This window comes from Dermacentor variabilis, chromosome 3 (assembly GCF_050947875.1).
Source record: "Dermacentor variabilis isolate Ectoservices chromosome 3, ASM5094787v1, whole genome shotgun sequence".
Classification (NCBI taxonomy): Eukaryota; Metazoa; Arthropoda; class Arachnida; order Ixodida; family Ixodidae; genus Dermacentor; species Dermacentor variabilis.
Genome location: NC_134570.1, coordinates 213823574 through 213848077, shown reverse-complemented (window position 1 = coordinate 213848077; position 24504 = coordinate 213823574). Strand labels below are relative to the sequence as shown.

At 44.4% G+C, this 24504-nt stretch overlaps 1 protein-coding gene across 1 annotated transcript in view; it reads right to left on the bottom strand.

Moving 5' to 3' along the window:
- Positions 1-24504, bottom strand: part of LOC142575015 (endothelin-converting enzyme 2-like) — a 211005-nt gene that overhangs the window by 21206 nt on the left and 165295 nt on the right. The window contains exons 14-16 of the mRNA XM_075683991.1: positions 22848-22915; positions 20614-20711; positions 4845-4910 (exon numbers count right to left, since the gene is read on the bottom strand). Of these exons, the coding sequence (XP_075540106.1) occupies positions 4845-4910; positions 20614-20711; positions 22848-22915 (232 nt within the window). The remainder of the gene's footprint in view (positions 1-4844; positions 4911-20613; positions 20712-22847; positions 22916-24504) is intronic.

Sequence of the window (24504 nt, the reverse complement as noted above, 5' to 3'; positions counted from 1 at the left end):
ATAGAGAAAGCTACAGGGAAAGAGAAACACCTAAGTGGTGTCTGCTCTTCCATGAACTCTCGATGCTCCCCGCAAGCACCGTCGTTCTGAGGGTGCCGCCGCGAATGGAACAGCGGCGCTTCCATCAACTATCGACACCCCCCCATGAGTGTTGTGTGCACTAGAAAACTCTAAAAAACGTTGAAAAATCCTTCCAAAAAGCGAACAAACACGCGGGATAGCGAAAGCTATGGGTAGGGCCATAGAGTAAACATAATATTGTAACTACATTGGAGCTCCCATTGGTCTCGCTTTTTTGGCGGTGCCATGCTTTGGTTTCGATTGTAAGGTTTCGATTTGGTTTCGATTGATTTTCAAATTTAAAAAATAGGTCGACTTACAATCGTGTAAATACAGTAATTCTTGGCATGGACTTCCTGAACCAACATGATGCCATCATAGACCTGAGGTTGAAGTCGATAACGCTGTCCACGGACCAAGCGACATCGACGGAGTGGATTTCCAGTCAGCGTGCCTTCAGTGTACTTGAGCACCAAGTCAGCATCCTGCCTCGCTCCAGCATTGTCATTTCCGTCCACAGCAAAACACCCGCAGACGTAGAAGGCATCATCGAGGGTGACCAAGGTCTGCTGCTCAACCGTGAAATTTGCGTGGCAAGAGCGATCGCTCGACTGCACGCAGGGAAAACGAAAGTGATGCTGACAAACATCAACCAGGAGTTCAAGCACATCAACAAGGGCACGATGATCACATACATTGAGGAAATTGTGGAAACCAGCAATGCATTTGTCGTCTTGGATTCTGCCGCATCTACCCCAACGACCATAGTTCTCGAACCAGACTTCGACATAAATCCAAGTCTCCCCTTGAGCAAACAGCAACAGCTCAGAAGTCTTCTCCGACAATACAAAGACTGCTTTTCGACGTCGTCGAGGATTCAACAAACACCAGCTGCAAAGCATCGCATAATAACTGAAGAGTGCGCTTGACCACTCCGCCAGAGCACTTATGGTGTTTCGACGCGAGAACCTGAAGCTATTAGGCAACAAGTTGACGAAATGCCACACGACGACATCATCCAGCCATCGAAAAGGCCGTGGGCATCTCCGGTAGTCCTGGTGAGGAAAAAGAACAGAACCCTACGTTTCTGTGTCGATTATCGTCGACTGAACAAGATCACGAAGAAGGATGTATACCCCCTCCCACGGATAGACAATGCATTGGATCGGCTCTGCAACGCTAAATAGTTCTCGCCAATGGACCTCAAGTCTGGCTAATGGCAAATATAAGTTGATGAACGAGATCGCGAAAAGACCGCCTTTATTACGCCAGATGGCCTCTATGAGGTCAAGGTTATGCCATTTGGACTGTGCATGGCGTCTTTAATGCTCCAGCGCGTGATGGACACAGTTTTAGCAGGATTGAAGTGGCGGACCTGTCTTGTTTACTTGGATGATGTCATCGTCTTCGCCGGAAATTTTGAAGGTCGCCTTAGGTGGCTTACAACAGTACTAGAGGCCATCAAGTCATCATGGCTCACTCTTAAACTGGAAAAGAGTTGCTTTGCTTATGATGAGCTTCTGTTTCTAGGCCATGTCATCAGCAAATCTGGAGTCCATCCGGACTCGCAGAAGGAAGCTTCCATTGTAAAGTTCCCGCAGCCCATCGAAAAGGAGGCAGTGCAGAATAGATTCCTTGGCATGTGTGCCTACTACCGGCACTTTGTCAAGGACTTTGCACATATTGCTGAACCACTAACACATCTAACCAAATGTGATGTCGAGTTCAAGTGGGAAACACTGCAGGCCGACAAATTTCAAGAACTCAAACGACACATGCAGGCGCTGCCAGTACTTGCACACTTCGACGAGGACGCCGATACCGAAATCCACACTGACGCCAGTAGCATAGGCTTTGGTGCCGTCCTTGTCCAGAGGAAAGACGGACTTGAATGGGTGATAGCTCACGCTAGCCGGTCACTGTCAAAAGCGGAAGGCAATTATTCTACGACCGAAAAGAAATGTCTTGCCATCATTTGGGCTACAGCAAAATTCCGCTCTTACCTATATGGCAGGCCATTCAAAGTTGTCAGCGACCGTCATGCGTTGTGTTGGCTAGCAAATTTAAAGGACCCTTCAAGACGCCTGGTGTGGTGGAGCCTCAGACTGCAAGAAAACGACATCACTGTAATCTACAAGTCCAGACGAAAACACTCTGATGCCAATTGCGCATCACGCACTCCCATTGACCCGCCACTGCAAGATGAAGATGATGACACCTGCCTTGGAATAATAAAAGCGGAAGACTTCACTGAACAGAAATAAGACGACCGGGAGCTAAAAAGCCACATCGAGTATTTGGAAGGCCACACAGACGTTGTCCCTAGGACATTTAAGCGACGATTGTCTTCGTTCTCGCTTCAAAACAACCTACTAGTAACGAAGAACTTCTCACCAGTCCGCACCAACTACCTTCTTGTTGTTCCCTCAGCGCTGCATCCAGAAGTACTGCGCACCCTACATTACGATCCGACCGCTGGGTAGCTCGGATTCTCCTGGACGCTATTGAGGATACAGGAAAAGTATTACTGGCCGCGCCTGACTGCCGATGTCGCCCGTTACGTCAAGACATGCCAAGACTATCAGCGATGCAGGACACCACCGACAAGGCCACCAGCATTACTACAACTGATCGAGCCTCCTTGCCGACAATTTCAGCAGATCGGGATCGAATTGTTGGGACCCCTTCCGATGTTAACATCTGGAAATAAGTGGTTTGTTGTGGCGATGGACTACCTAACCCGCTTTGCTGAAACGAAAGCTCTGCTGAAAGGTATTGACACTTGTGCTTGTATATATTTTCCGGGTGACCGCTTTTCACCGTATAAAAATATTATCGCTCAGCGTGGGACGTGCCCGCATTTATCGGAATTTTCTCGAATGTTATCAATGGTTCTTGCTGCCGTATGTTGTACCGAAGCTTGTGTAATCTGATTGCATGTGCGATGACTCGAATTGTGTGGAACTTTCTGGAAGACACGTGGACACCAGTTATTACTCTGACACATTTAATGGCTCATGTATAAAAGCCAATGTGCTTGACTGGAAGTTCAGATTTTGACGATTGTTGACTGTGTTCGCTGCTATTGTTGTGCTTTAAGTGTAGCCTGTTTTTGTGGGCACAGGTTCGCCCAATAAAGGTTAGTTTCATCATTCACAGTATTGATACTGTATTCTTTGCTGCCACTACTACGTGACAATAGTCTAGCATTTACAGCATGCCAGGCAGTGGCTGGCGTACATCATGCTGATGACATATGTCGCATGACATGCGCCGCAAAACTTAAAAAAAAATGTTCAGTGCGTTAAATCTGGCCTGCAGCAGTGTGGCAATCAGTTGTTGCTGCAGCGCAAGTGCAGAAATGCATGGAGAGCCAGTGCTTTGTTGTTTGTCAAAGGTAAAAACTCAGAACTTCATTGAACCCCAACTGTAGGCCAACATGCTGCTGCTCAGCCAAGCTAGCGTGGAATGCACTCAGCTCCATTGTGAGATAGAACCTGTTCTATTCCTGTGCCAGCCACGCTAGACTGTGGAGCATCTAATTTTTGCCAGCACAGTGTAACTGCACTGCATGTGGGCCGCATCTGCGCATTTAGTTTGGTCACCCCAGTGTGCCCTTCATCTCCGAGTGGAGATGGATACCGAGGCTCTGCTCGTTAAACGTAGACAACCACATGCACACAACCTGCTTGACTCGAAGAAGAATGCTTCGCATTAAAAGGACATTGTGGGCACGTAACAGCGTGGGCACAGCACACGAAGCACCTAGCAGAGGATATTCATCCTGTGATTAGCAGAACTGTGGGGCCTGTTCGCTGATACACTGGACTGGTATAAGCAAGGGAATCAGATGACACAGGCGCTGGCTCTCAAAAGTCTTAAGTCATACAGTCAAACCTGGATATACTGAACCCACATATAACGAATTATTGTATATAATGAACAGCAGTAAAATCCCATTGAAAGTTTTGTTATAATGTTTTTACTTTATATATCGAATCACCTATGCATTGAACTTTTTTGTGACACCCTTTAGGTTCGATATATCTGGATTCATTTGTATGTCACACCCGGCGAGTGGAAATGGCAGCGTCTTTTTTCCGGTTTTGGTATGAAAACATCAACGTTCGTGAGCATTTTGTGACGCACATACTCTCATATCAAGCATAAAATTTTCCGCAGGGACTACTGCTTGTCTAAATTATCTGAAACTGGGCTTTTTATGTGGTCGAAAATTCTGTTGTAGTTGGCCTTTAATATGCCCCTGCACCGTCAGTGTTGCCAGACGACTGGCTTGCAGTGCACCATGCTTGGCTTCAACTTATGCAGTGCATACTGCAGTTGTTTCATGCTTGCCATCATGCGAGTCTTGTTCATTACATGCATTGTTTGTCGTGTGGCACACCTCTGCCAAGGCAGAAGGATGAAACGAAAGTGCCAAACTGGTAGAGTGTGCATGTGTCAAGGCAATTACTCTCCATGTTCATAAAAGGCACCACTATTATGTGTGTTCCACTGCTACTGGATGGAGCATCTACAGGGCATTGGTTGGTTAAGCCAAGTGGTAGGTTTAGTTCTCAAAGTGGTTGAGTAAATTGTCCAAAGGCACAGTAAAAATTGTTCAAAATCTTGCCAAACCTCGAATAACCGGCTGGTCCAAAAGGATTTCACAAAGTATAATTCAGGAATAATGTTGCTTGGTACAGAAGGTGTGAGGAGCCTAGCCTGGCACACGAAGTCCTCATGCAAAGGAACTGCTTCAGCGAGGGCGCAGAGCATCTTACCCTGAAGGCAGCTGTGACGCCGGCAAGGTCGGCTAGTGCCTCAGGAGCAACCAGAGCACCATTGACCTGCGAAGAATCACAATGACACACATTGCTGTAATGATGCAGTAATACTTTAAGTTGATTTGCAGTGCCGCTAAAGTAGTGGCACAAAACTAATTTCATGCAAGTGCCCTGGAAATGGTGGGCTGCCACTCGGGCAGCGTAAGAGGATTTAATGAATGCCTTATGCTCACATTTGAAGGCAAACTGCCTTTTCATGCTACCTTAGTTGAGGCAGAAAGCTGGTTTGTTTGACTTGCATATGAGACAATCACAGTGCCAGAAGCGAAAAACTAGGATGAAATGCACAGGATGGGCATTCAACTAGTTTGTAAAAACACAAACAAGCATGTCATTGCGACAATTGTGCTGGAAGCAATGATCAAGAGAAAAAAACCAACTGAGCAGTCTCTGACTAAGCAGCCTTTACACTATTACCATGTTCGTTATTAATGCATAAGGCTTCAACCATGTAGTAGTAGTAGTAGTAGTAGCAGTAAACAACTTTATTGGGGTCCTAAGGAGCCAGGCAGGGGGACTGCTAGGTAGGTCCCTACCCAGCTGTTGGCTAGACCCATGTCGGAACAGAGAGGCCATGCCTCTCTGCTCGTTCACGGGCCCTCTGGACAGCCAGGAGCTGGATGTCTTGTTTCGTGTCTGTGATGGCCTTGATCCAGTCTTCTTCTAGGTTAAAGTCCTGTAACACAAGGCACTGCCAGAGCATGTGACTTAATGAGCAAAATTCAGTGCCACAATCTGAGCAGAGCGGATCAATGTCCAGGCGAAGCATGTTCAGAAAGCTCCTAGAGGGGTAGGACACCGTCTGGAGCATGCGGAGTGTGCCAGCTTGTGGCCTGTTGAGCTTATGATGGAGGAAGGGAAAACTCTGCCTATTCCCTCTGTAATGAGATGTGATATTGTGAAAAGTAACTAGAGGATCACTGTGGATGAGCTCTCTTGAACTCACGCGAGACACCACCCCATCGCGGCATATGAAACCTCGTGCACGGTTGTGGGCTATCTCATTGGGGTTGAGGTGACCCAGTAATATGTCTGGTCCCATGTGAGCTGAGAACCAGACTATGTGATGAATAATGTCAGAGGGGGGTTTGCTGTTCAGAATCCTGGCTGCTCTTTGGCTATCAATCCCGATACAAACGCTCTAACGGCTGCTCGGGAGTCCGTGTACACCGTAGTGCATTTTGTGCCAAGTAATGCGAGAGCTATAGCAGCCTGTTCCACCACGTCGACCGAGGAGGTTTTCAGCGAGCCTGCCGAGAGGAGTTCTCCCCTGTCTTTGACTACTGCTATGAAAAACTTGGCACTGGCGTGTTGCGCCACGTCAACAAAGGTCTCTGTTTCGGATATGTTCTCTAAGAAAGCTCTAGCCCTCGCTAACCTTCGACCTTTATGGTGTTGGGGGTGGACATTTCTTGGAAAAAGGTCTACAATAAAGGAATTCCTTGTTTGAATATTAAGTTGCGTGGTATCTCCCTGATTGAAGCTAGGATGGAGGCCTGCTGCATCCAGCAGTCTTCTGCCTGATTTGGAGTTCGATAATCTAATAATTTGTGCTTATTTTTATGCTTCTATTAACTCCGAAGTTATGTTGTGTACTCCCAATGCCATCAGCTTCTCAGAGATAGCCATGATCGGCACGCCAGGCACCCTTTTGACACTTTTGCGCATGAGTTTGTCTAATTTATCTCTTCCCGTTTTGGTCCAATTGAGGGCTGCGACTATGTAAATGACATTGCTCATGAGGAAAGCATGGTGAGCCCTAAAGAGCATATCCTCGCTTATGCCGCCTTTCTTGTTAGACATTCTCATTATTAATCTAAGAATGTTCTCCATTTTCGTGGTGAGATAGGCCATAGTCTTAGCATTACAGCCCTTTGAGTCTATTGAAGGCCCTAGGATTGATAGAGTCTATGCTAGGGACGGTGTGCCCATCTCTGGTACGAACGCTAATGGGCACCTGATCGAGTGGGGCGAGTCCCCTAGCACCTCGTCTAGCCTATCTGTACAGCAGGAGTTCAGATTTTACAGGTGAGAGTGTCAGTCCTGTACCTTCCAAGAAAGGCTCTGTAACATCCAGGGCCTCCTGTAGAGCTTGTTTGACCGTCACCTCCTATCCTCCGGGACACCAGATTGTAATGTCAGCATATTGTCATGGTGCCATGAGAGGGACAAGGACGACGATCACCAACAGGACGAAAGAGACGACGTAGTGGGGTGAACCGAATGTTCGGTCATACTGGTTGTACCGGCCATATCTTCTGCAGAGTAAACACAGTCCCATTTAACCTTATATCTCTGCCTGTTTCAATGTAATGCATGACCTACATAAGGAATTGCTTCAAGGCTTTCCGACAACTTGCGCATTGCTATATTAAACAGAAGGGGGTCAGATAACTGCCCCTTGGGGAGTACCCCTTCTTCCGAGTGTGAAATATTCCGAGACTGATTGCCTGAACTTTACGGCCACCGTCCTGCTCTTGAGGAAGGATGCAATGAAGGAGACAAATTTAACTCTTAAGTTCAAGGCCGATATCTCCTTAAGGATATAGTCATGTGTAATAGTATCGAAGGCCTTGGATAGATCCAGTGCGAGGACCCCTTTTACATCTTTGCTTTGAGAGTCGATTATTTGTGTTTTGAGCAGGAGCATGACATCCTGCGTTGCAAGCAAGGGCCTGAGACCAACCATATTATACGGGAATAGTCCGTTCCGCTCTATATGTCTCGATATCTTGTTATGCACTGCATGTTTCGCTACTTTGCTAATGCAAGAAGTAAGAGAGATAGGACGGAGGTTATTTACCTGGCTTAGGGATTACGACCCCTGTGGCCTTCTTCCAACTCTCTGGTACAATGCCCTCCTCCCATACCCCATTTATCTCCTTCACTAAGGCTTGAATGGCTTTGTCGTTCAAATTTCTCAAGAGCCGGTTTGTAACTCCGTCGGGGCCTGGGGCAGACCTTTCGTTTAGATTGTGCAGCACTTCCCTGATCTCAGCTTCCGAGAAGGGGGCGTCCAGCTCTGGGGCAGGTGGGCCCTCATACTGAGGGGGGAGGGAGAACCTGGGCTTTGGCCACGTGGAAGGTGTTTGTTGGCTAGTTTCTGAAATATGAAGGCTTCTGACTTGCCTTAAATTTTTTTCCTTATTAATTAATTGGTCTATGACTAGTCTCTGATTACATTTGGATTGCCCATTATCTAAGAGATGTTTGAAGAGGTCCATTTGCCTCCTTTGCACATTTTTTCATCTGCTGCTGAGCAGGCGTCCCTCTATTGCTGTTTATTAAGTTCGGAGCACTGCTCCTCAATTTGTTTATTGAGCTCCGCGATTTTTTTCCATAGCCCGCGATTGAGTCTTTGCCTTTTCCATCTCTCAAGAACAGCGTTTGGCTTCCAGAAGGTGCGCTAACCTTGCGTCTATCCCTGGGCATCAAAATCTGTAACTATTTCCTTCATGGCCTTTTCGACATCCTTCTGGATCTGTACAAGCAGTTCACTGAAGGTGTCGTACACTACCTCATCTTCACCTCTTATTTTCCCAAAGAGGTCCCAGTCTGTGTATTTATAGGTTTTGGGGGGGAGGTGCTATTATTTCTATCCTGAGTTCTATTATGTAGTGGTCGCTCCCCAAGTTCTTTTTTAAGTTGGACCACTTGGCCACCGCATTTCTAGTGAAGCTGAGATCAGGCGTCATGTCTCTGGCAACCAAGTTTCACAGCCTCGCAGGGAAATGTGGGACTGAGACTAGCATTAGGTTTAGGTCTGTACTCGCTGCAACTAGGTTGGCCCCTTTCTTTGTTTGTGTTACATAACCCCAAGCCGGGAGGGGAGCGTTGAAATCTCCTGCTACGATTAAGGGCTGCGATTTCGTGGTGGTTGCGACACTATCTAGTAGTGAGCGGAGATAATGCTTATAAGCTGAAGGAGAGCTGTAAAAGTTGAGGATGAAAATGCTATATCGGATATTTCCATGGGGGATGATTTCAATTAACTGTGCCTCGACACCGGATTTCTTATCAGAGTTACAAATTTTGACTTCGTGCTCCTGAGAAGAGGTCTTTCCTGATGAATGTGGCGATACATCTACCATTTTCTCCTTTTTGGCTAACCGAACGATAGCCCAATAAGTTTACCTTCTCACTAAGTGCTTCTTCCAAGAGTAGGATGTGCAACATTAACGCTTGCTCTTTGATGAGCTGCAATAGAGCAGCCTTGCGCCTTAAAAAGCTGGCGTAATTCCACTGCCAGATAATCATGTTTCCGGTTTGTCCCACCATTTTAATTTCTATTGAACTAGCATAGCCTGCAGGGAACTCATGTTATCTGGATTCTGCTGTACTTTCTTGGCTTTTGCAATGGTGCCAGTGGTGATGGTCTTGATTTTGCTAGAGTATAATTTTCATTTTAGACTGAAGGATGCCAACTCTACGTGTTAGATAGGAGATGTTCCCGTCCATATGCTCGATAGTGCTTGATAGTGATTGAATGGCTAAGGCCTTTCTCACCTGCGTGAGCGATTCCTCAACCACCGTCAGAGTATGTTTGGCTCTGGCTTAGGGTCCTGAGTGGCGGACTTGTCGGTTTGCATGGGCTCTCTTTCCATGGTGGCGGGGGGGGGTATGGCGTTGCGCTTATTTGACCCTTCTGCTTGAACCGTGATGGGTAAGGCTACTTCGCGGGGTTCACGCGAGTTACGGAGAAGAGCTCGAACTCAGACCTCAGCGTTTGTAGTGCCTCTTTAAGCTCTGCATTTTCTTTTTTAAGCATTAAAAGCTCAGATTGCTCGCTTTTATGCTCCGGTGAGGCGCCCTATTTTACTGTTTTGCTGCTTGGGATGTTCATCCTGGCCTTGTCCGCCCAGGACATTGGTTCCTGGATTCGAACCCTGGAGCCTGATTGTCCTCTCAAATTGGAGCGTCTGCTGCTATTGTTACGCCCTCTGGAGTGAGAGCGCGATCTGCTGCCAAGGCGCCCTCTGGAACGGAAGCGGGAGCACCCTCTCGATGCCGATATGTTGTGGCGGTGGGAGGAGAATGGTTTCTCTTCTGCCATTGCTTCTTCGCCGCTAGCTGTGTTGGAGCCACATGGTCCTGCTGCCACCTGCACGTGCCGTGCGTGCCTGCGGCGCTGCTGTCTTTGGCACACGATGTATGGTACCTGGAAGCACTGTTTGCACTTATGGTCTACCATTCACCACAGATGGCGCACTTGGGATCACACTGATGATCCTCTGATGGTGTGAGCATGCCACATCTGCAGCATTTTTTCTGATCTTCGCCCTTAGGGCAAATGTCAGCCCAGTGGCCCAATTTTTCGTACGCATAACAAATGTCTACTTGCCTGCGATACAAGGAACAGGGGTAGCGAACACCATCTTACACGACGTTTTGGGGGGACCTTGTGTTCGTCGAAGGAGATGATCACTGTTGGTGTGTTCTTGTCTTTTCGAACCCCCAGAGCACTGGGGTTTCTCGAGTTGACGATCATCTCTGTCAGTTCAGCATCACTGATATCCAGGTTGATTCTGCGGATCACTCCTTTACATGTGTCGTCTGACACAGCCACGTAGGCCACCACTTTTATGATGATAGTGCCCATACAGATCTGTTGAACCTTGGCGTAGGCGTGCATGTTCGCCTCGAATGTCGTGGCAACCACGAAAATGTTCTGGAACGTATTTCGTGCACAATGTGCCGTTGAACACTGGCTCCACTGTTAGGGAAGCCACCTTGGCGTGTGCATGCTTGAAGATAATAAGGTCTGCTTCTTAACATCCAACTCTCCACGAGGCTGTATAATGGTCTTAAAGTGATCCCTAGAAAGGTTCGCGCTTCTGAAAGCTTCGACTCGTCTCAATACATTCTGTGGAGCAGCAGTGCGGGTGCCGCCATTACCGCTTCTTTTCGCTGATGTTGGCACATTAGGATCACACCGCTTGGCAAGTTTCTTCTTCTTGCTCACAACTTTGATCCAGCCTGAGCACTCCACTTCCTCCGGATTGATTTTCATGCCTTCTACAATTGAGGTATTGGAGGCCATTTTGTAGCTTGACGACACATTGGGCCTAGGCTCGCTGCCCGCGCGACTGCCTCGTATGGTTTGGCACGTTAGGCGTAGCTGCGTGCCAATGTGGCGTTTTGGTGGAAGAAGTATCGGGAAAGTCCAAAAAATCCAGCCACCGGCAAGATTTTGGTAGCCGCTTGTTCCTTGGAGCAAACTGCATCGATGGATGCATAATTCTTGTGGCTTGAGGCAAAAAATCCGATCCAAAACATTTGTAGAAATGGGAGCCAACGTACTCGTACATGTGCGTTGATAATCGTCTTCTTCCACCTCTCCATGTATTAAAATTTTTTCAAATTTTTGCTTCGCAACCACATGAGTGCAGCTGTTGTGTTCTCAAATATTTACAGTGTTTTGCAAGATGGCCAGATTCCGCCAAAGCCTGCATCTGCACATGGTACCTGTCATTGAGGCCCAGTCTGGCCACATACACGTAGACATAGATATGTGTATCCTGTCCTGCACATGACAAAGCACACAGCATGGCTTTTCGCAAAGGCAGACTCTCTGGCAGTTTTGCTCAGTTTACTAAATAAAACATGAATGTTAGCTTCATCAAGACGGCAAGTTGGGCCAGTTGGTTGGGATTCATAGTAAGATTCATTACAGCACAACACAAGACAAGGACAGAAGAAGGAAGAAGAAGTGCCAGGTCATAGTTTTATTCCTTTTTTTGGCTGTGTCTTGTGTTGTGCGGTAACGAACCTTACTATGAATGTATGTTAGCTGTGATGCTAGACTTTCCAGCCACTTAGTTTGTGTGGTGAACTCAAGCGACTTCTGCATTCAACAACTGTGTGAACATCCTTTCTACTGCTTTCCAAAACAACAAATTCAGCTGTTTCAGTCGAAGTTGATGAATGTCTCCTTTGATCATTGCTGCCAGTGTTGTTGCTGCTATGTACTATCTGCTTGTGCTGTAGTAAACTAGATGGTAAACCATGCTTGTCCTGTATATTTCATGCTGCATGACCATCCATGGTGCTGCAAGCACGTACGAGGGTCGTGCTGAAAGTAATGACCAATTAATTTTTGCACACAAATCACAAAGCACACAAGAATGGTTGCTTGGTGGCATGTGCTCTCATCTTTCCTGCATATATGGACGGCCATTTGACATCAACAGGTTACATAATCTAGCCACCAGTACATTAAATGAAATGACAACATACGATACCTTGTTTTGTGAACATGCACGAATAGAATACGTGGTGAGAGAGCAAATTTCAGCCACAGAAATTTATAAGAGGCTTCAGCTTGGGTGTGGCGATGCATGAATAAGCTAATACAGTGTGTGGAGGTCAGGCATTTTAAATATAACCAGACGAGCACTGAAGATGAGCCTCGAAGTGGTCACCCTCTGACAGCCATGACTGAAGTCAACAAGGCAGCTGTTGATACACTCACCGAAGAATATGGGAGTACAACACTAGAGGATATGGCAAAAATGTTTGAAATAGGGTACAGTGCAGTTTAGGCAGTGACTGTGGCTGGAAAACAGACATGAATTCACATGTTGAAATACTACACAAGTTCTGTTGCTCATTGCGCAATAAGCTACATGCAAGAAAAATGATCTTGCAGCTTAAACTTCTCGCTTAACAGAGGAGAGAACAATAGGATGAGAAGGAATGTGCTTTCGCACCTGTCTCAAATTCAAGGCGAACGATGCGAGACACTGCAGGCAATCCATGCAACAGTGCACCTATACAATGCTGGGATGAAGTTCTACCAGAGGGGTATTTTCAAGCTTGCTGATTGTTATTGAAAATGTATGCAGAGAAATGTGGGAAAATTAACAAAAGTATGAAAAGTAAAAGACAATGTTTCCCTTAACATGATGCAGCACAATATTGTCAGAAGAGCTATTGTTCATTACTTTCAGTGTGGACCTTGGATGTCCCACAGGTTTGTGTCACTTCCATGTTCTTCACCTCCACTTTAAAAGCGTTCTGTCTTGTCTGCCCAGGTTGTCTGCTAATATAGTAGAACTGAATATAGCCAACACCAGCAAGTGCACATTTTCTGGTGTTAAGAAGTAACGCATATGCCAATAATTGAGTATCCATCTAGGAGTGTCTGCCCATGGTGTCTTGTATCACCAGATAGCTGCTGTGTCTTAGGGCCCTTTTGAACCTTAACCATTTACAAGATTTGCTTGTCCATGCTGAGCCTTCCCCAAAGCATTCAGGATGAGTGTAGTTTGAGTGTTTTGGACGAGACATGCTCATTTAAAAGATGGCAGCAGATAATTGGTCATTTCTTCTTCTTGTAATGTGTGGAGCACTTGTTTTTGTATGAAAACATGAGCTTTTAAAAATGGTGTCTACAGCAGGCAATACTTGCATTGCTGGCCTGCCTGCCTGCCTTTGAAAAAAAAAAAAAATTCTCTGTTATCGTCAGCTTTTTCCGATGGCGATGGTTCAGACACTGAGTTGTACATTGTTTCAGGAAGCCAACATAGCGGCAACAACTTTGAAATGAGAAAATGAGGAAGATTGGACAACAACGTTGCCAGTACATGTACAAAGATTGACAGCATTCCCCCGAAATCCTTGTTTTCCTTTTATAGCGATTGCCACTGTTTTGCCCGTCAAACTGCTGCAACATATATTCAGTGTTTTTCCAGGGATGAGCTTGTTTTATTGATCATCGAAGGAACAATGAATCGGAACGTTGCTGAGAAGCTGAAAAGCAGCCATCCCAGCGAGCATTCCCATCTTAAAAAGTGGGTGCCTGTGGCAAAGGAATAGACACATTCTCTGCACTGATTATTCTGCAAGGAATTGTTTACAAGCCACGACAAGATCAGTACTAGTTAAGAAATGGGCTCTTGTTTAAATTGATTTTTGGAGAGGCAATGCATGACAGCACATTTGAGCTGCTGATGAGTGTACCCCACTTTTGGTGGATAATGCAAGAGCATCAACAATATCAGTGATAGTGTTCAGCTGAAGCTATAAATGTATGGCCATGTTTGAGTTGTCTACTGGAGAACTAATGCTCTGCACACAAACCAGAGAGAGATGTTTTCATAGGTGAGAGTCCCATGCTCGTTAAAAGCAGGCTGGGATGGGTAGAGAGCATTCTACAGAAGAGAGCAAAAGTTCTCCTGAAATTTTTGAATGCTCTGCTAGGTGTTGTCACGGTGCATGTAGAATGCGTTAATTCACACTGGAAAAGGGACTAATCCGAGCACAACTGAAAATCTGCAGGCTTGATTGTCAACAAGGTTGCCATGAACCTGCTCGCACCTTAGCTTGTAAGGGTTACTGTCTGATTATAGACAATGTTCATATTTCCCTGGAGCTTGTTGATCTTGTCTTTCAACAGTGCACAGATGTCTATGGCACTGAAGGAATAAATACAAAGGACATGCTTCCCGAACATCAAATGCAAAATGATGAAGAAAGGTGATGAGCAGGCCTACCAGCGTGTTGCCCTCCAGTGGCAAGACGGTGCAGTGAAAATATCTGAGGGATGGTGAGGCTGTGACTACACAATGGGTGGTGTACACACTACATCAGAGCACTGCCATGTACATCACACTGCCAAGGCTTCTTAACTCTTTCGTTACCGCGGGAAAATGGTTGTTTTCCATAGGTCTCGGAAAAAAATTATTTACCTCTACAAATAATATTCCAGCACACACTGCAGCATGGCATATTGTGCATAATGAAGTGCTCTTTTCAAAAAAATATGTTGCCAGACAAAAAAATTTATTATGTAACATATAAAAATTCTAGAAAGCGCCAGTTTTGCTGCTAGCTGGTAAAAACAACAATGAAAACATTTTATTTATTTTCTTAAGGTGCCCAAGAACAGCGTGATGCCTTAATATTGGTGAACTTGTGTTGCACAAAGAACACAAAACCGAAAAACAAAACAGAATATATCAAACAACACAAACCTGATAACATGATATCCACAAAAACATTAATGTCAAAGGAACTTCAGAATATACATTTCAAAGATAAATAACCCAGGAATAGTGTCTGAAAAAATGAATGCTCATACACTGCTGTTCTTCGTATACAAAATAGAAACTAAGACCAGTTCGTTGCTCATGCCATGCGGTGAAGCAGTTCCTGGATTTTGTGAAGCATAGATGCACTTCGCACTTTTCCCACAAGACGACTGGTTTTTGTTCAACTTTGTGGTCCTCATAAGACAGTTTGCAGTTTCTGCCTTTTCGGCATCTTCTGAGGATGGTCCAATGAGAAGTCCAAGGAACGTACTTCACGAGTTCGTCTAGAGTCATGCACCTCTTCCAGGACCGATCGCTTTCAGCGTACATGAGCAACTACAAGATTATGCATCCAAGCATATCTGTTTGCATTTTTGCAGATTGTCTTTATCACTTCTGCAGAGGAGAAGAGTAGAAGGAAATCCCACGAGGTTGTAAACTGTCTTGCGCTGATGTGCTATGGGCAGCCTTCTTGGCACGAACAGAAGTTTCTTTGCTGCCGATGGCAGCACATCATAACCAAGCGAAGTGTGCACCCTGAAGATAATCAGTAGAGCTCTCAGGTTGTGCAAAAAGATCGGCAGATAAGAGCGCACAACAGAGGAGACCACCCAAGGCGGTGAACAGCTGCGAATGTCCCATGCTGAATCAAAACATAGTTGCCGTCAGAGCTTGAATCTGCTTTGCTGTCATCTTCGGAATCATAACGTGAGTCCTCATCACTAAATTGAAGTACGGGTGCAGCATAGTTTCAACCACAATGGTTTTCTCGCGGCGCAGCCGCATGGGATGATGCCACGGGAGCGACTTTCGATAACTGCGCAGTGACACCGGCAGTGCCCTTTGATTACAAAATTTTGTTGCTAGTGCAGCATAATCGTGAGCGGCATGCTTTTTTCTCGAGCGCAGCAGAAGGTGACGGCCAAGCCTCTTTTTGCTACAACATACGCACATTAGTTCGCAAAAAGTCCGTAAAAAATCACAACGTTGCCGGAGCGCGAAAATGTAAACTGATTCTGAAAGTGCAGTGCCTGTACTAACTACTGGATGTCCTTAAGTGGATAAGAAATGGCTCCAACATGTCAAAATCGGTGATTTAAAGTATTGATCGATTTGAATAGGTGTGGTAACGAAAGAGTTAAAGGGTATTGTTAGAAGCCATGCCTACGTGTAACTGTGAACAATCAGTGTGTATACTTGCCTTATGCTTTTGTTTGCCAATTACCAACAGGGAGCTGGTTACTTCATATCATATCCAAAGTAAACTTTGGTTAGCAACTTTAAACTGTCACACTATAGTCGGGTACCACCTAAGGAAGGAGAGGCCTCGCCCAGATGACCGAAACGTGGCAGCCAATTGCCTCTGCAACTGAAGAAATAGTCCGTCTGACGTGACTCGGCCCAGACTGAAGCGCGAGCTGCTATGTTCTCCGTTGGCGGGGTCACCGGTTGTCCGGCTCATGACGCCAGTCTAGAGCCTACTGGTTGGTGGAAGCTGGTGTGCATTCGCCTTTGAGGGCAAATGCCGCTGCCTTCTAAAGTTTTACCCGAATATAGTCAATTATATTTTAGCCTGTAATACTTATATTTTGTCACAAAAATAACGCAATCAATCAGCAATAACAAACTAAGCATTTCGGCTAAGAGATTTCTTCATTTAACACAACGGCTAAGTGGTTCAGGCACTTGTGAATGTGTAGTACAGATTTAAAAATGCCCACTAACATGCATGCACTCAACATGTGTCTAGTGTAGATGCCTCGCAAGAGCACTCCTTGCACATGTGCATGCCTGAGAAGCCCAATGGGTGCAAGGGGGGACTAAGTGCATGCAACAGCAGTGCCCCAACTGCTCTCAGAACTCACCAGTGGCTGTGTCACTCTGTTTGCAAGTGGTGTGGGAGAGAGCAAACACAGTTGGGTTACCCTCCCGTGAGTATGCACTGCCACACATCAGCCGTCCACACACACACACACACACGGCAGCAGTAGCATCCCACAATGCACCACAGAACGGTTACGAGTAATATGATGGCACTATGCACAATGGTTTGCTTGCAGCTGTGGAGTGGAGACCGCACAATGCTGGGAGTTACAAATGGATAGCAGGCTGAGCCATACACTTGGTGCCATTGATTTTTCATTGCTCTTTCAAGAGGGTCCCGTTGCAGTCATTGACTTTGGGACACTCGTCTGCGTACTATTTGTTATTTACTTATTGTTTTTTTGATTGAAGAATAAACTGAAACTGAGAAAGCGATACGGAAAACACAGTGCCAACTTGACATTCGTCTTTCTTTCTCATTAATGTTGACAGTTTAGGTCATAACAATTTTCATTTCCATTTTGAAAGTAGATTTTTCGATTGTAACCATATTTCTGAGTTACTGCGACCAGTTCAAGCTATACCAAGTGCACACACTTAGTATGTGCAGGGGGAAAGCAAGCCGAGTGGTCAAGGCATCTCACTTCCAGTGTAAAGTACCAACAAACTTGTTCATTTCAACCTTCCTTCCCCATTTTCCTCCTCTTGGGCAAATGTCCCAATTACTCTTCTCTCTTTCAATGAGGCATCTTCTCAAAAAATTAATTCTTCACACGTGGTGCTTTTGATTGCAGACGACAGAGACAAGGACAGAAGGATGCTTGCCTGGATTTTTGGCTGGGTGTGAAATGAATACATTCCTACTAAGGAATAATTCCATCTGCACAGGCTGTGTTAAGAATGTGAGATGTGAAATCCCTCCCCTATGTTCTGTGGTTGAGCTGACACCAGCTGTGTGCTCATAGCCCATGTAAAAAACTCTGCACGACGAGGAAGGAAAAATAGCAGTTGAATTTACTGGAATCAAAGCAGTGCACACAACAGAGCATATGCCAATGTTTGCGGGCTTATTAAAGCAGCACACTGTCGGATTAGAAATTTGATAAACAATAAAAGTGTGGTCTTCAATTCATACCGCGCATGCTGCTGCTTGAAGACAGGCGCTTAGTAGCGTATTCAAAAGCTATCTACCAAATCGACTGATTTCCTTTGGAACAATGAAACAGCTTAAGGGGGAACATGGCCCACAAAAGTGAGATCTTGTACTAGTTTGATTTTGATAAAAATTGGAGGATCTTTCCAGGACAACATTATAAGTCCAGGTGCCAAATTTTATTATTCTAGAAGAATTCTTGAAAGAATTACTAATTTTAAGATGCTGTAGTGAGTGTGGTTGGTCTGAAAACTATCGTTCTAAAATGAGAAAGCATTTAGTATTCTTGTGCATAATATATTATTAGAAAGGCCAAAAATGCCACTGTGCAGTAGTTTTGTTCTATTTCTGCAGTTTTTATTGAAAAAGATTGCATTGTTGGCTTCACCAAAAATTTAACCTCCACATTGCAGCCAAAATTTCAATTCTCATAAAAAATTGTGGAATCTGAAAATCTGAAAGTTGCATTCTGCACAAAATTCTACCCCATTAAGCGCCCTACCAATAAATATTCCTTTTCTTATACAAGAATAATCGTTTTTGCAACCACAAACTTTTGTGAAAAAACACAAACTAAGAAAAAAGATTCCAAGAGTTCTGAAGTGTGTCATCTTGTTCAAATTGCATCGATAGTAACTAAAATTATCCTGCAGCATATGTTGGGCATTCTTCAAATTGGTATTTTTCTGCGGCTATAGCTGCAAGCTTTCTTTTTTTCCGAGGCACTGTTACGTTGTCAAGTAACCTGACTTTTGCCCGTGACAAGCACTGCCTGGAAAAAATTGCGGAGTGATCATATTGATCATATTACCAGCGCATAGGAAAACCAAACAAGGTCTCCGAAAGCGCAGCTTCTGTTTGAGGAGAATGAGTGCTAAGAGAAATTTACGGCACCTATATATATATATATATATATAGGTAGCTCAATTGCTGCTGGTGTATATTTTTGGCAGCGGCTTAATCGTGTTGCTGCCTAAAACTTACACCAGCAGCAAAGTAGAATACACTTGGTTAATGCTACATTAGCACTGTGTTGGTCTGATCTGAGTTATATGCAACGAGGTTTCTGCCCCGTGCAGGCCACTCAGGTTTGTGCCTCCGCTCATCCGGTAAAAGGCCCAGTCCACATGCATTTTAACTGAATACTGGACACACTAAAACACTATTATCGCATATGCGGAGTCACCGGCTTGTGAAAAAGCACTATTTTGAGCATTTTTAATGCACTGATGAGATAAAATTTTTTTGGCACATTCTCAGATAGTACAGAAACCTGAAACTGCTATAATATGGAAACAGGATTTTGGCCAAAAATTGTGATTATTAGTCAGAGGACACTGCCTTTTTATCTTTCTTTGATTCTGAGAGAAACAATGACAGAAATCAACCTGGAAATTGAGGATGCACTGCTTGTTTGTGCTCCTCCATCAACTGAAGCCGTTCAGCTCTAGCCAGCTAACATGGGGACATACTGAAACTAAAAGAAATGTTATCACAGCAAAAACGCAGCAGTAAACAAGAGTTCACTGCAAGAAGTGAGTGAGTCATAGTTTGAACAAGGAATTAGGACACAAGAAGAAAAGTACATATACGTAGCGCATGATGGTACGTGTGTGTATTCTTTTATCATCATACCTTGCTGGTGACGCAGTGCAGTGACGTGGACACAGTGAAGACACACAAGAAAAGACGACACTCGCTCTTGTGTGTCTTCACCGTGTCCGTGTCAGCGCGCTGCTTCACCAGCAATGTATGATCATTACTCACCAACTAGCCCAACTTTCCACTTTACTGGTATACTTTTATGCCTTCTCATATCCTAGTTCCCTGTTGATGCTACAACTCACTTGTTTCATGGTGAACAACCAACAACAGCCCACATTGCCACCTTCATTTACTGCAAGACTTGCAGTGTGCCCCTATGTTTCACATGGAGGAGCTGCTTTGGTGTATGGCATGCTCAACTGTAGGGCTTCCTGTTAAACAGGTGTAGGGCAAGTAGTTTTCAAGGAAAAGTTTTGATTTCCTTGCAGATATCCTCCTCAAATCTTTTGCTATGACACTGCAAAACATTTTGTACATTTAACAAATTTATTACAATCTTGTCTTTGGCGAGTTATATTTTTTTTTACACAAATCTTGTTAATAAAAGTTGTATGCTTGAAAAGTGGATTCATTCTGCTTTGCTATCACGTATGTATTGCACAAAATTTTGAGTGCTGTAGTTGCTTCAGAAAAAAGAAAATCTAGTGTAACCTACAAAAAAACGGACATTTTTCTCTCGTTGGGGAAAGAGTTACACCCGAGTTTTCTTTCCCCCTTTGGCCATTGCAAAACACGGCCACAATACTTGTTCCACGTGCACATTTCTTTTCTGCTGACCAGCCCATGAATGCGTCCTGTGCCTAGTTCGAAGAATGAAGTCGATTGTGGCCTTCGCAGTCAATTATACACAAAAGCCAACGAAATACCAGGAAAGAATGAAATGCATCACACAGTGCAATGACAGTGGCGACGATTTTTTGCACTGCATGCTTAGGAAGAGATCCATTATATGAAGACAAAGAAATTACGTGAGCCGCAAAACCACTAAGAAATTGATACAAAAACTTGATTAAATGGAGGTCTAAAGAAATTTTGGCTCACAATCTTAGGGCCAGCAGGAACATGTGCAGCTCCACGAGATGTTAATGCTTACCGGCAAAGTTCTGTCCAAGGCAGGATACCTGTGGGCCAGGCAGTGCAACTTCTCTCGCAGACTGGCACGTGTCATATTGTTGCGGAACAGGCTCTCATCTGCAATCACATACCCTGGATATGTGATTCACATACCCAAGTACTCACAAATACATGAGCAGTACATCAAGAAAAGCAAGAGGCTAGACAAAACCACGATGAGATGAAAAGCTGTTAATGAAGGTAGTGCCACATTGCAATAAAAAATTTTATATGAATAATTTATTCAATGTATTTTAAAAGCAGAGTAAGCTGGCTATGAGTAAAGGAAAGGAAGCGGCTGCACATAGAATTGCACAGGTGGGACACGGTGCAAGAAAGTGCAACGTAAAAAAAATATTGCAGCTGTCGGTTTCTCAACTAATCTCGGACCACTTATAACGTAACCGCCTATAGTGCAAGACTGGATATAAAGCGGCCTTCTATGACTCCCGTTTACCTTTTCACAGCACTCAATGGGCCTCTTCGATTATGAAGTCCCGGACTGTCCGCAAAGCTTATGCGGCTTCTCGTTTGACTAGCCCCGACAGGAGAGCGCATCACAGCCATGTGACCCAGCTGTTGGGGACTGTCCGAGGTTAAAGGCACTGTGACTCGAAGTCACTCTTCTTGCTGCCGTCGTCTCCTTCGCTACTAGCAGATAGCCTCCCACCCAGTGAATTCATTAACGTGGCCTCTGAACTAATGCAGTCTCAGAAGCCACGTCACCGACACCACCACGAAGCCTGCATGATGATATCGCAGCCCGAGTGCTCAGAATGTGCTTGCAAAATGGAGTTTATGTCGCGCGCTTGCTCTTCATGCCCCTTAATCGCCATTTTAAGAATACACGAGCACTGTGTTTGTTCAGTCACGTCATCATATTTGCATGTTCACTATTATATGCTATTTAATACTTGCATAACTCTGTGATATAAGCATATACAGTTTTTCTTATTTAACCCTTAGCTGCAATATAATTCTCCGAAAATATTTCAAAAAGTTTTTGTCAGGTCTGCATAGTGCAAGGTAATGCTAGCCTACAAGACGAGTGCCCCGTTTATTGCGGATATACAGACAGGCACCGAGTCACCCTGCACGGTTGATGTTTCTCAGTACTGAGCGACACAGTGGACAAGACTCATTGCTATTTTTTCGCTTTTAGAACAGCAAATGTCAAGAAAGGAAATAAAATATTGAAAATTGCGATGGGTACGTGGTGATAATATTTTTGCACATTGCAGACAAATTGGCCTAATTTTCTGAAGTGTCAGTACTGTACCATTGTAAGCATTCATGATTTTATTTTCTGTATCTAGAAACAAGGCAAGACAAAGGCTTTTCCTTATTCACAGTCGTAGACACCATTATTTATGATGCCCCGTGGATCTTTCACAAAAAGAAGTGTTCAACACTGCAGCTATGCACCTGTAGCACAACAAGTTTGGGATTGCGAACAAAAGCTTAGAGCCAGGCATACTCAGAGAAGCACAGTGCTTTTTCCAACCAAGATACACAAATGCCACATAAAACAAGCACACATTCCGAAATTGACTCAAACCACAGGAGCCTCTTGAGAATAAAATGTAGCATTTCTAAGGTCCGAAAGTAGCTTCTTTGCTGCTGATACACAGTTGGCTCCCTAGACAACTGTGGCCATGATGATAATGATGACAGCTTTGAAAGCATTACACAAAGAGAAATATCGAGAGGCAAAAGGACCCTTACCAGCTACTGCTGCAAGTAGCAGGACATTTGTAGAGCTCACGTGTGAAGATAATCCTGTTCCTGCCTTCTGTTTTCTCATCTTATATAATCTAACGTGTCACAAGCTTTTACTGAACAGGGCTTTTGCTGATTCATGTGCTCGCTTTAGGTGGCTAACCATTGCACTTGCTACTACACAGCGGCTGTAGCAGTCCTGTGAGGCCAGTCAGATCCGGTGAGAACCTGACACTGTAGCACACCGGGTCCTCTCACAGGCTTTCTGTTGAAATGGGCAGCAGAACCGACTGGACGCAAGCTGGCAACATCTTTTTCTGACAGGGAGCTATAGAGGATATACACAGTATTCCCTCTAACAATGCAGCCATATTGGTTACGATGCCTAGACTTGGTTTGGACCCAGCTTTCTGTCGCTGAACAGGTTTAAGAGGCTGCTGTACCATGCACACATTTTCCCTGCATCATCAGAGCGGCACTCAAAACACGCCTCACCTTCCTGGCGGAGGCACTCGAAGACCAGGCGGCCGATCAGGCTCCCAAAGGACCCATACTGCAATGCCCTGCAATCCACACATTTCATTTTCTCTTACCACCGCAAAGACTACATCAAGAACACTTGAAAAGGGAAGTGTTTTCAATTAGTCATCTCAATTTATTTGTGCCAGCAAATTATCGGCCTAAACTTCTAAAAAATTTCTACAACATAGATAAAAAGCCCACGTGTCCAAACATAAAAATCTTTTAGCTTGAATGCAGGCGCAGAAATGAATTATAAATAATCACATATTGAATGTCTTTCGTCATTCTAAAAGGTGAGAAATAAATAAATAAAAAACAAACAAATGATGACAGAAAATGCTAAAGGGTCGAAGAGAGGTGTAACACACTTAATACTAATAGCTTTTAGTGCAAAAAATCGCACAAGAGAGAAGGCCCACAGGACACAGTGCTACTATACAACTGATGCTTTATTGTACTTGGTCACAGTACAAATAGCACCGTACAATAAAAGACGGAAAGGGAGTGTAGAGTCACCACAGCATCACAAATCGCCTAAGAGCATAACAAGCCACCGCTACCGTGACAAGAACAGTATTTCCCTCTCTGATAACACGACAGATGGGCGGCTCATGCAATCTGTATTTCTGTCAATTTCAAACGTCTCTACACTTTCCCTTGTCACTTGTTTAGAATGTTTGGCCATCACTCTAGTCTTTTTAAACAAAGGTTTGCAGCCACAGTGTATGCAGTGTGCACCAAGCAAAAATATTTCTAAAGGTATGGGTAGTGCCTAGAGAATGTTTATGACGCTTCAAATTGTTTTGCATGCTTCTCTGACCATGGAAAGAAAACTACAGACTTAAGTGAACCCTTCGGCAGAGTCTTTTATCAATTGCATGTGAAATGCACGTGAATGTTGCTTGTCTCAGTATTGCTTCTCTTTCCAGTAAGCAATGCTAATGACTCACGAAAAAAAAAAAAAAATCTAATAATTTACAACATTTATTAGGGATGGAAACATCGTCAGTTGCATGCAAAGATCATAAATATATGGAGGGTGTCCCAATTAACAATCATGCACCAAGATTTAAAAAAAAGAGCAATCCGTTACTAGAAAAAAACCTAGTGAACATTGTTTTTTACAGTACAGTGGAGTAGTTGCCAGTAATTTTTTCGTTATTGAGATTTAACTAGGTCATTGTAATTAGTTATCTAACTCGAGACATACTATCCTAATTACCAAAGTATCAATGAGGCATCTGAAGGCACAGCCAAGGGTCATCTAACTGCGGTATTTTCAGCGACGTACTAACTGCATACAAATTTTTTTTCCAAGTGATAAATAAACGTCGCGAAATATGTACAATACCACGTGACTGCGCTTCCATTCGGATCATAAAGCAGCACCCTCGAACAGGCTCCCTCCGAGTTATCCAGAACAAAGTAAAGGAAATAAAGAAAAAAAAACACTGTGATCGAGCTAGTGCCTTACCTGCCGCGCCCCAGCTGAAGTAACACGTCGCATTTGGTGTTAGTTGGAAATAAGCTGTGATAGCTGTTGTCTTAGTGAGATAAAGTGCATGGATGGTTTTTTTGTTTTTTGCCACAAAACCTCTCACAACGAAAGCGAATTGATGTCAGTGCAAAG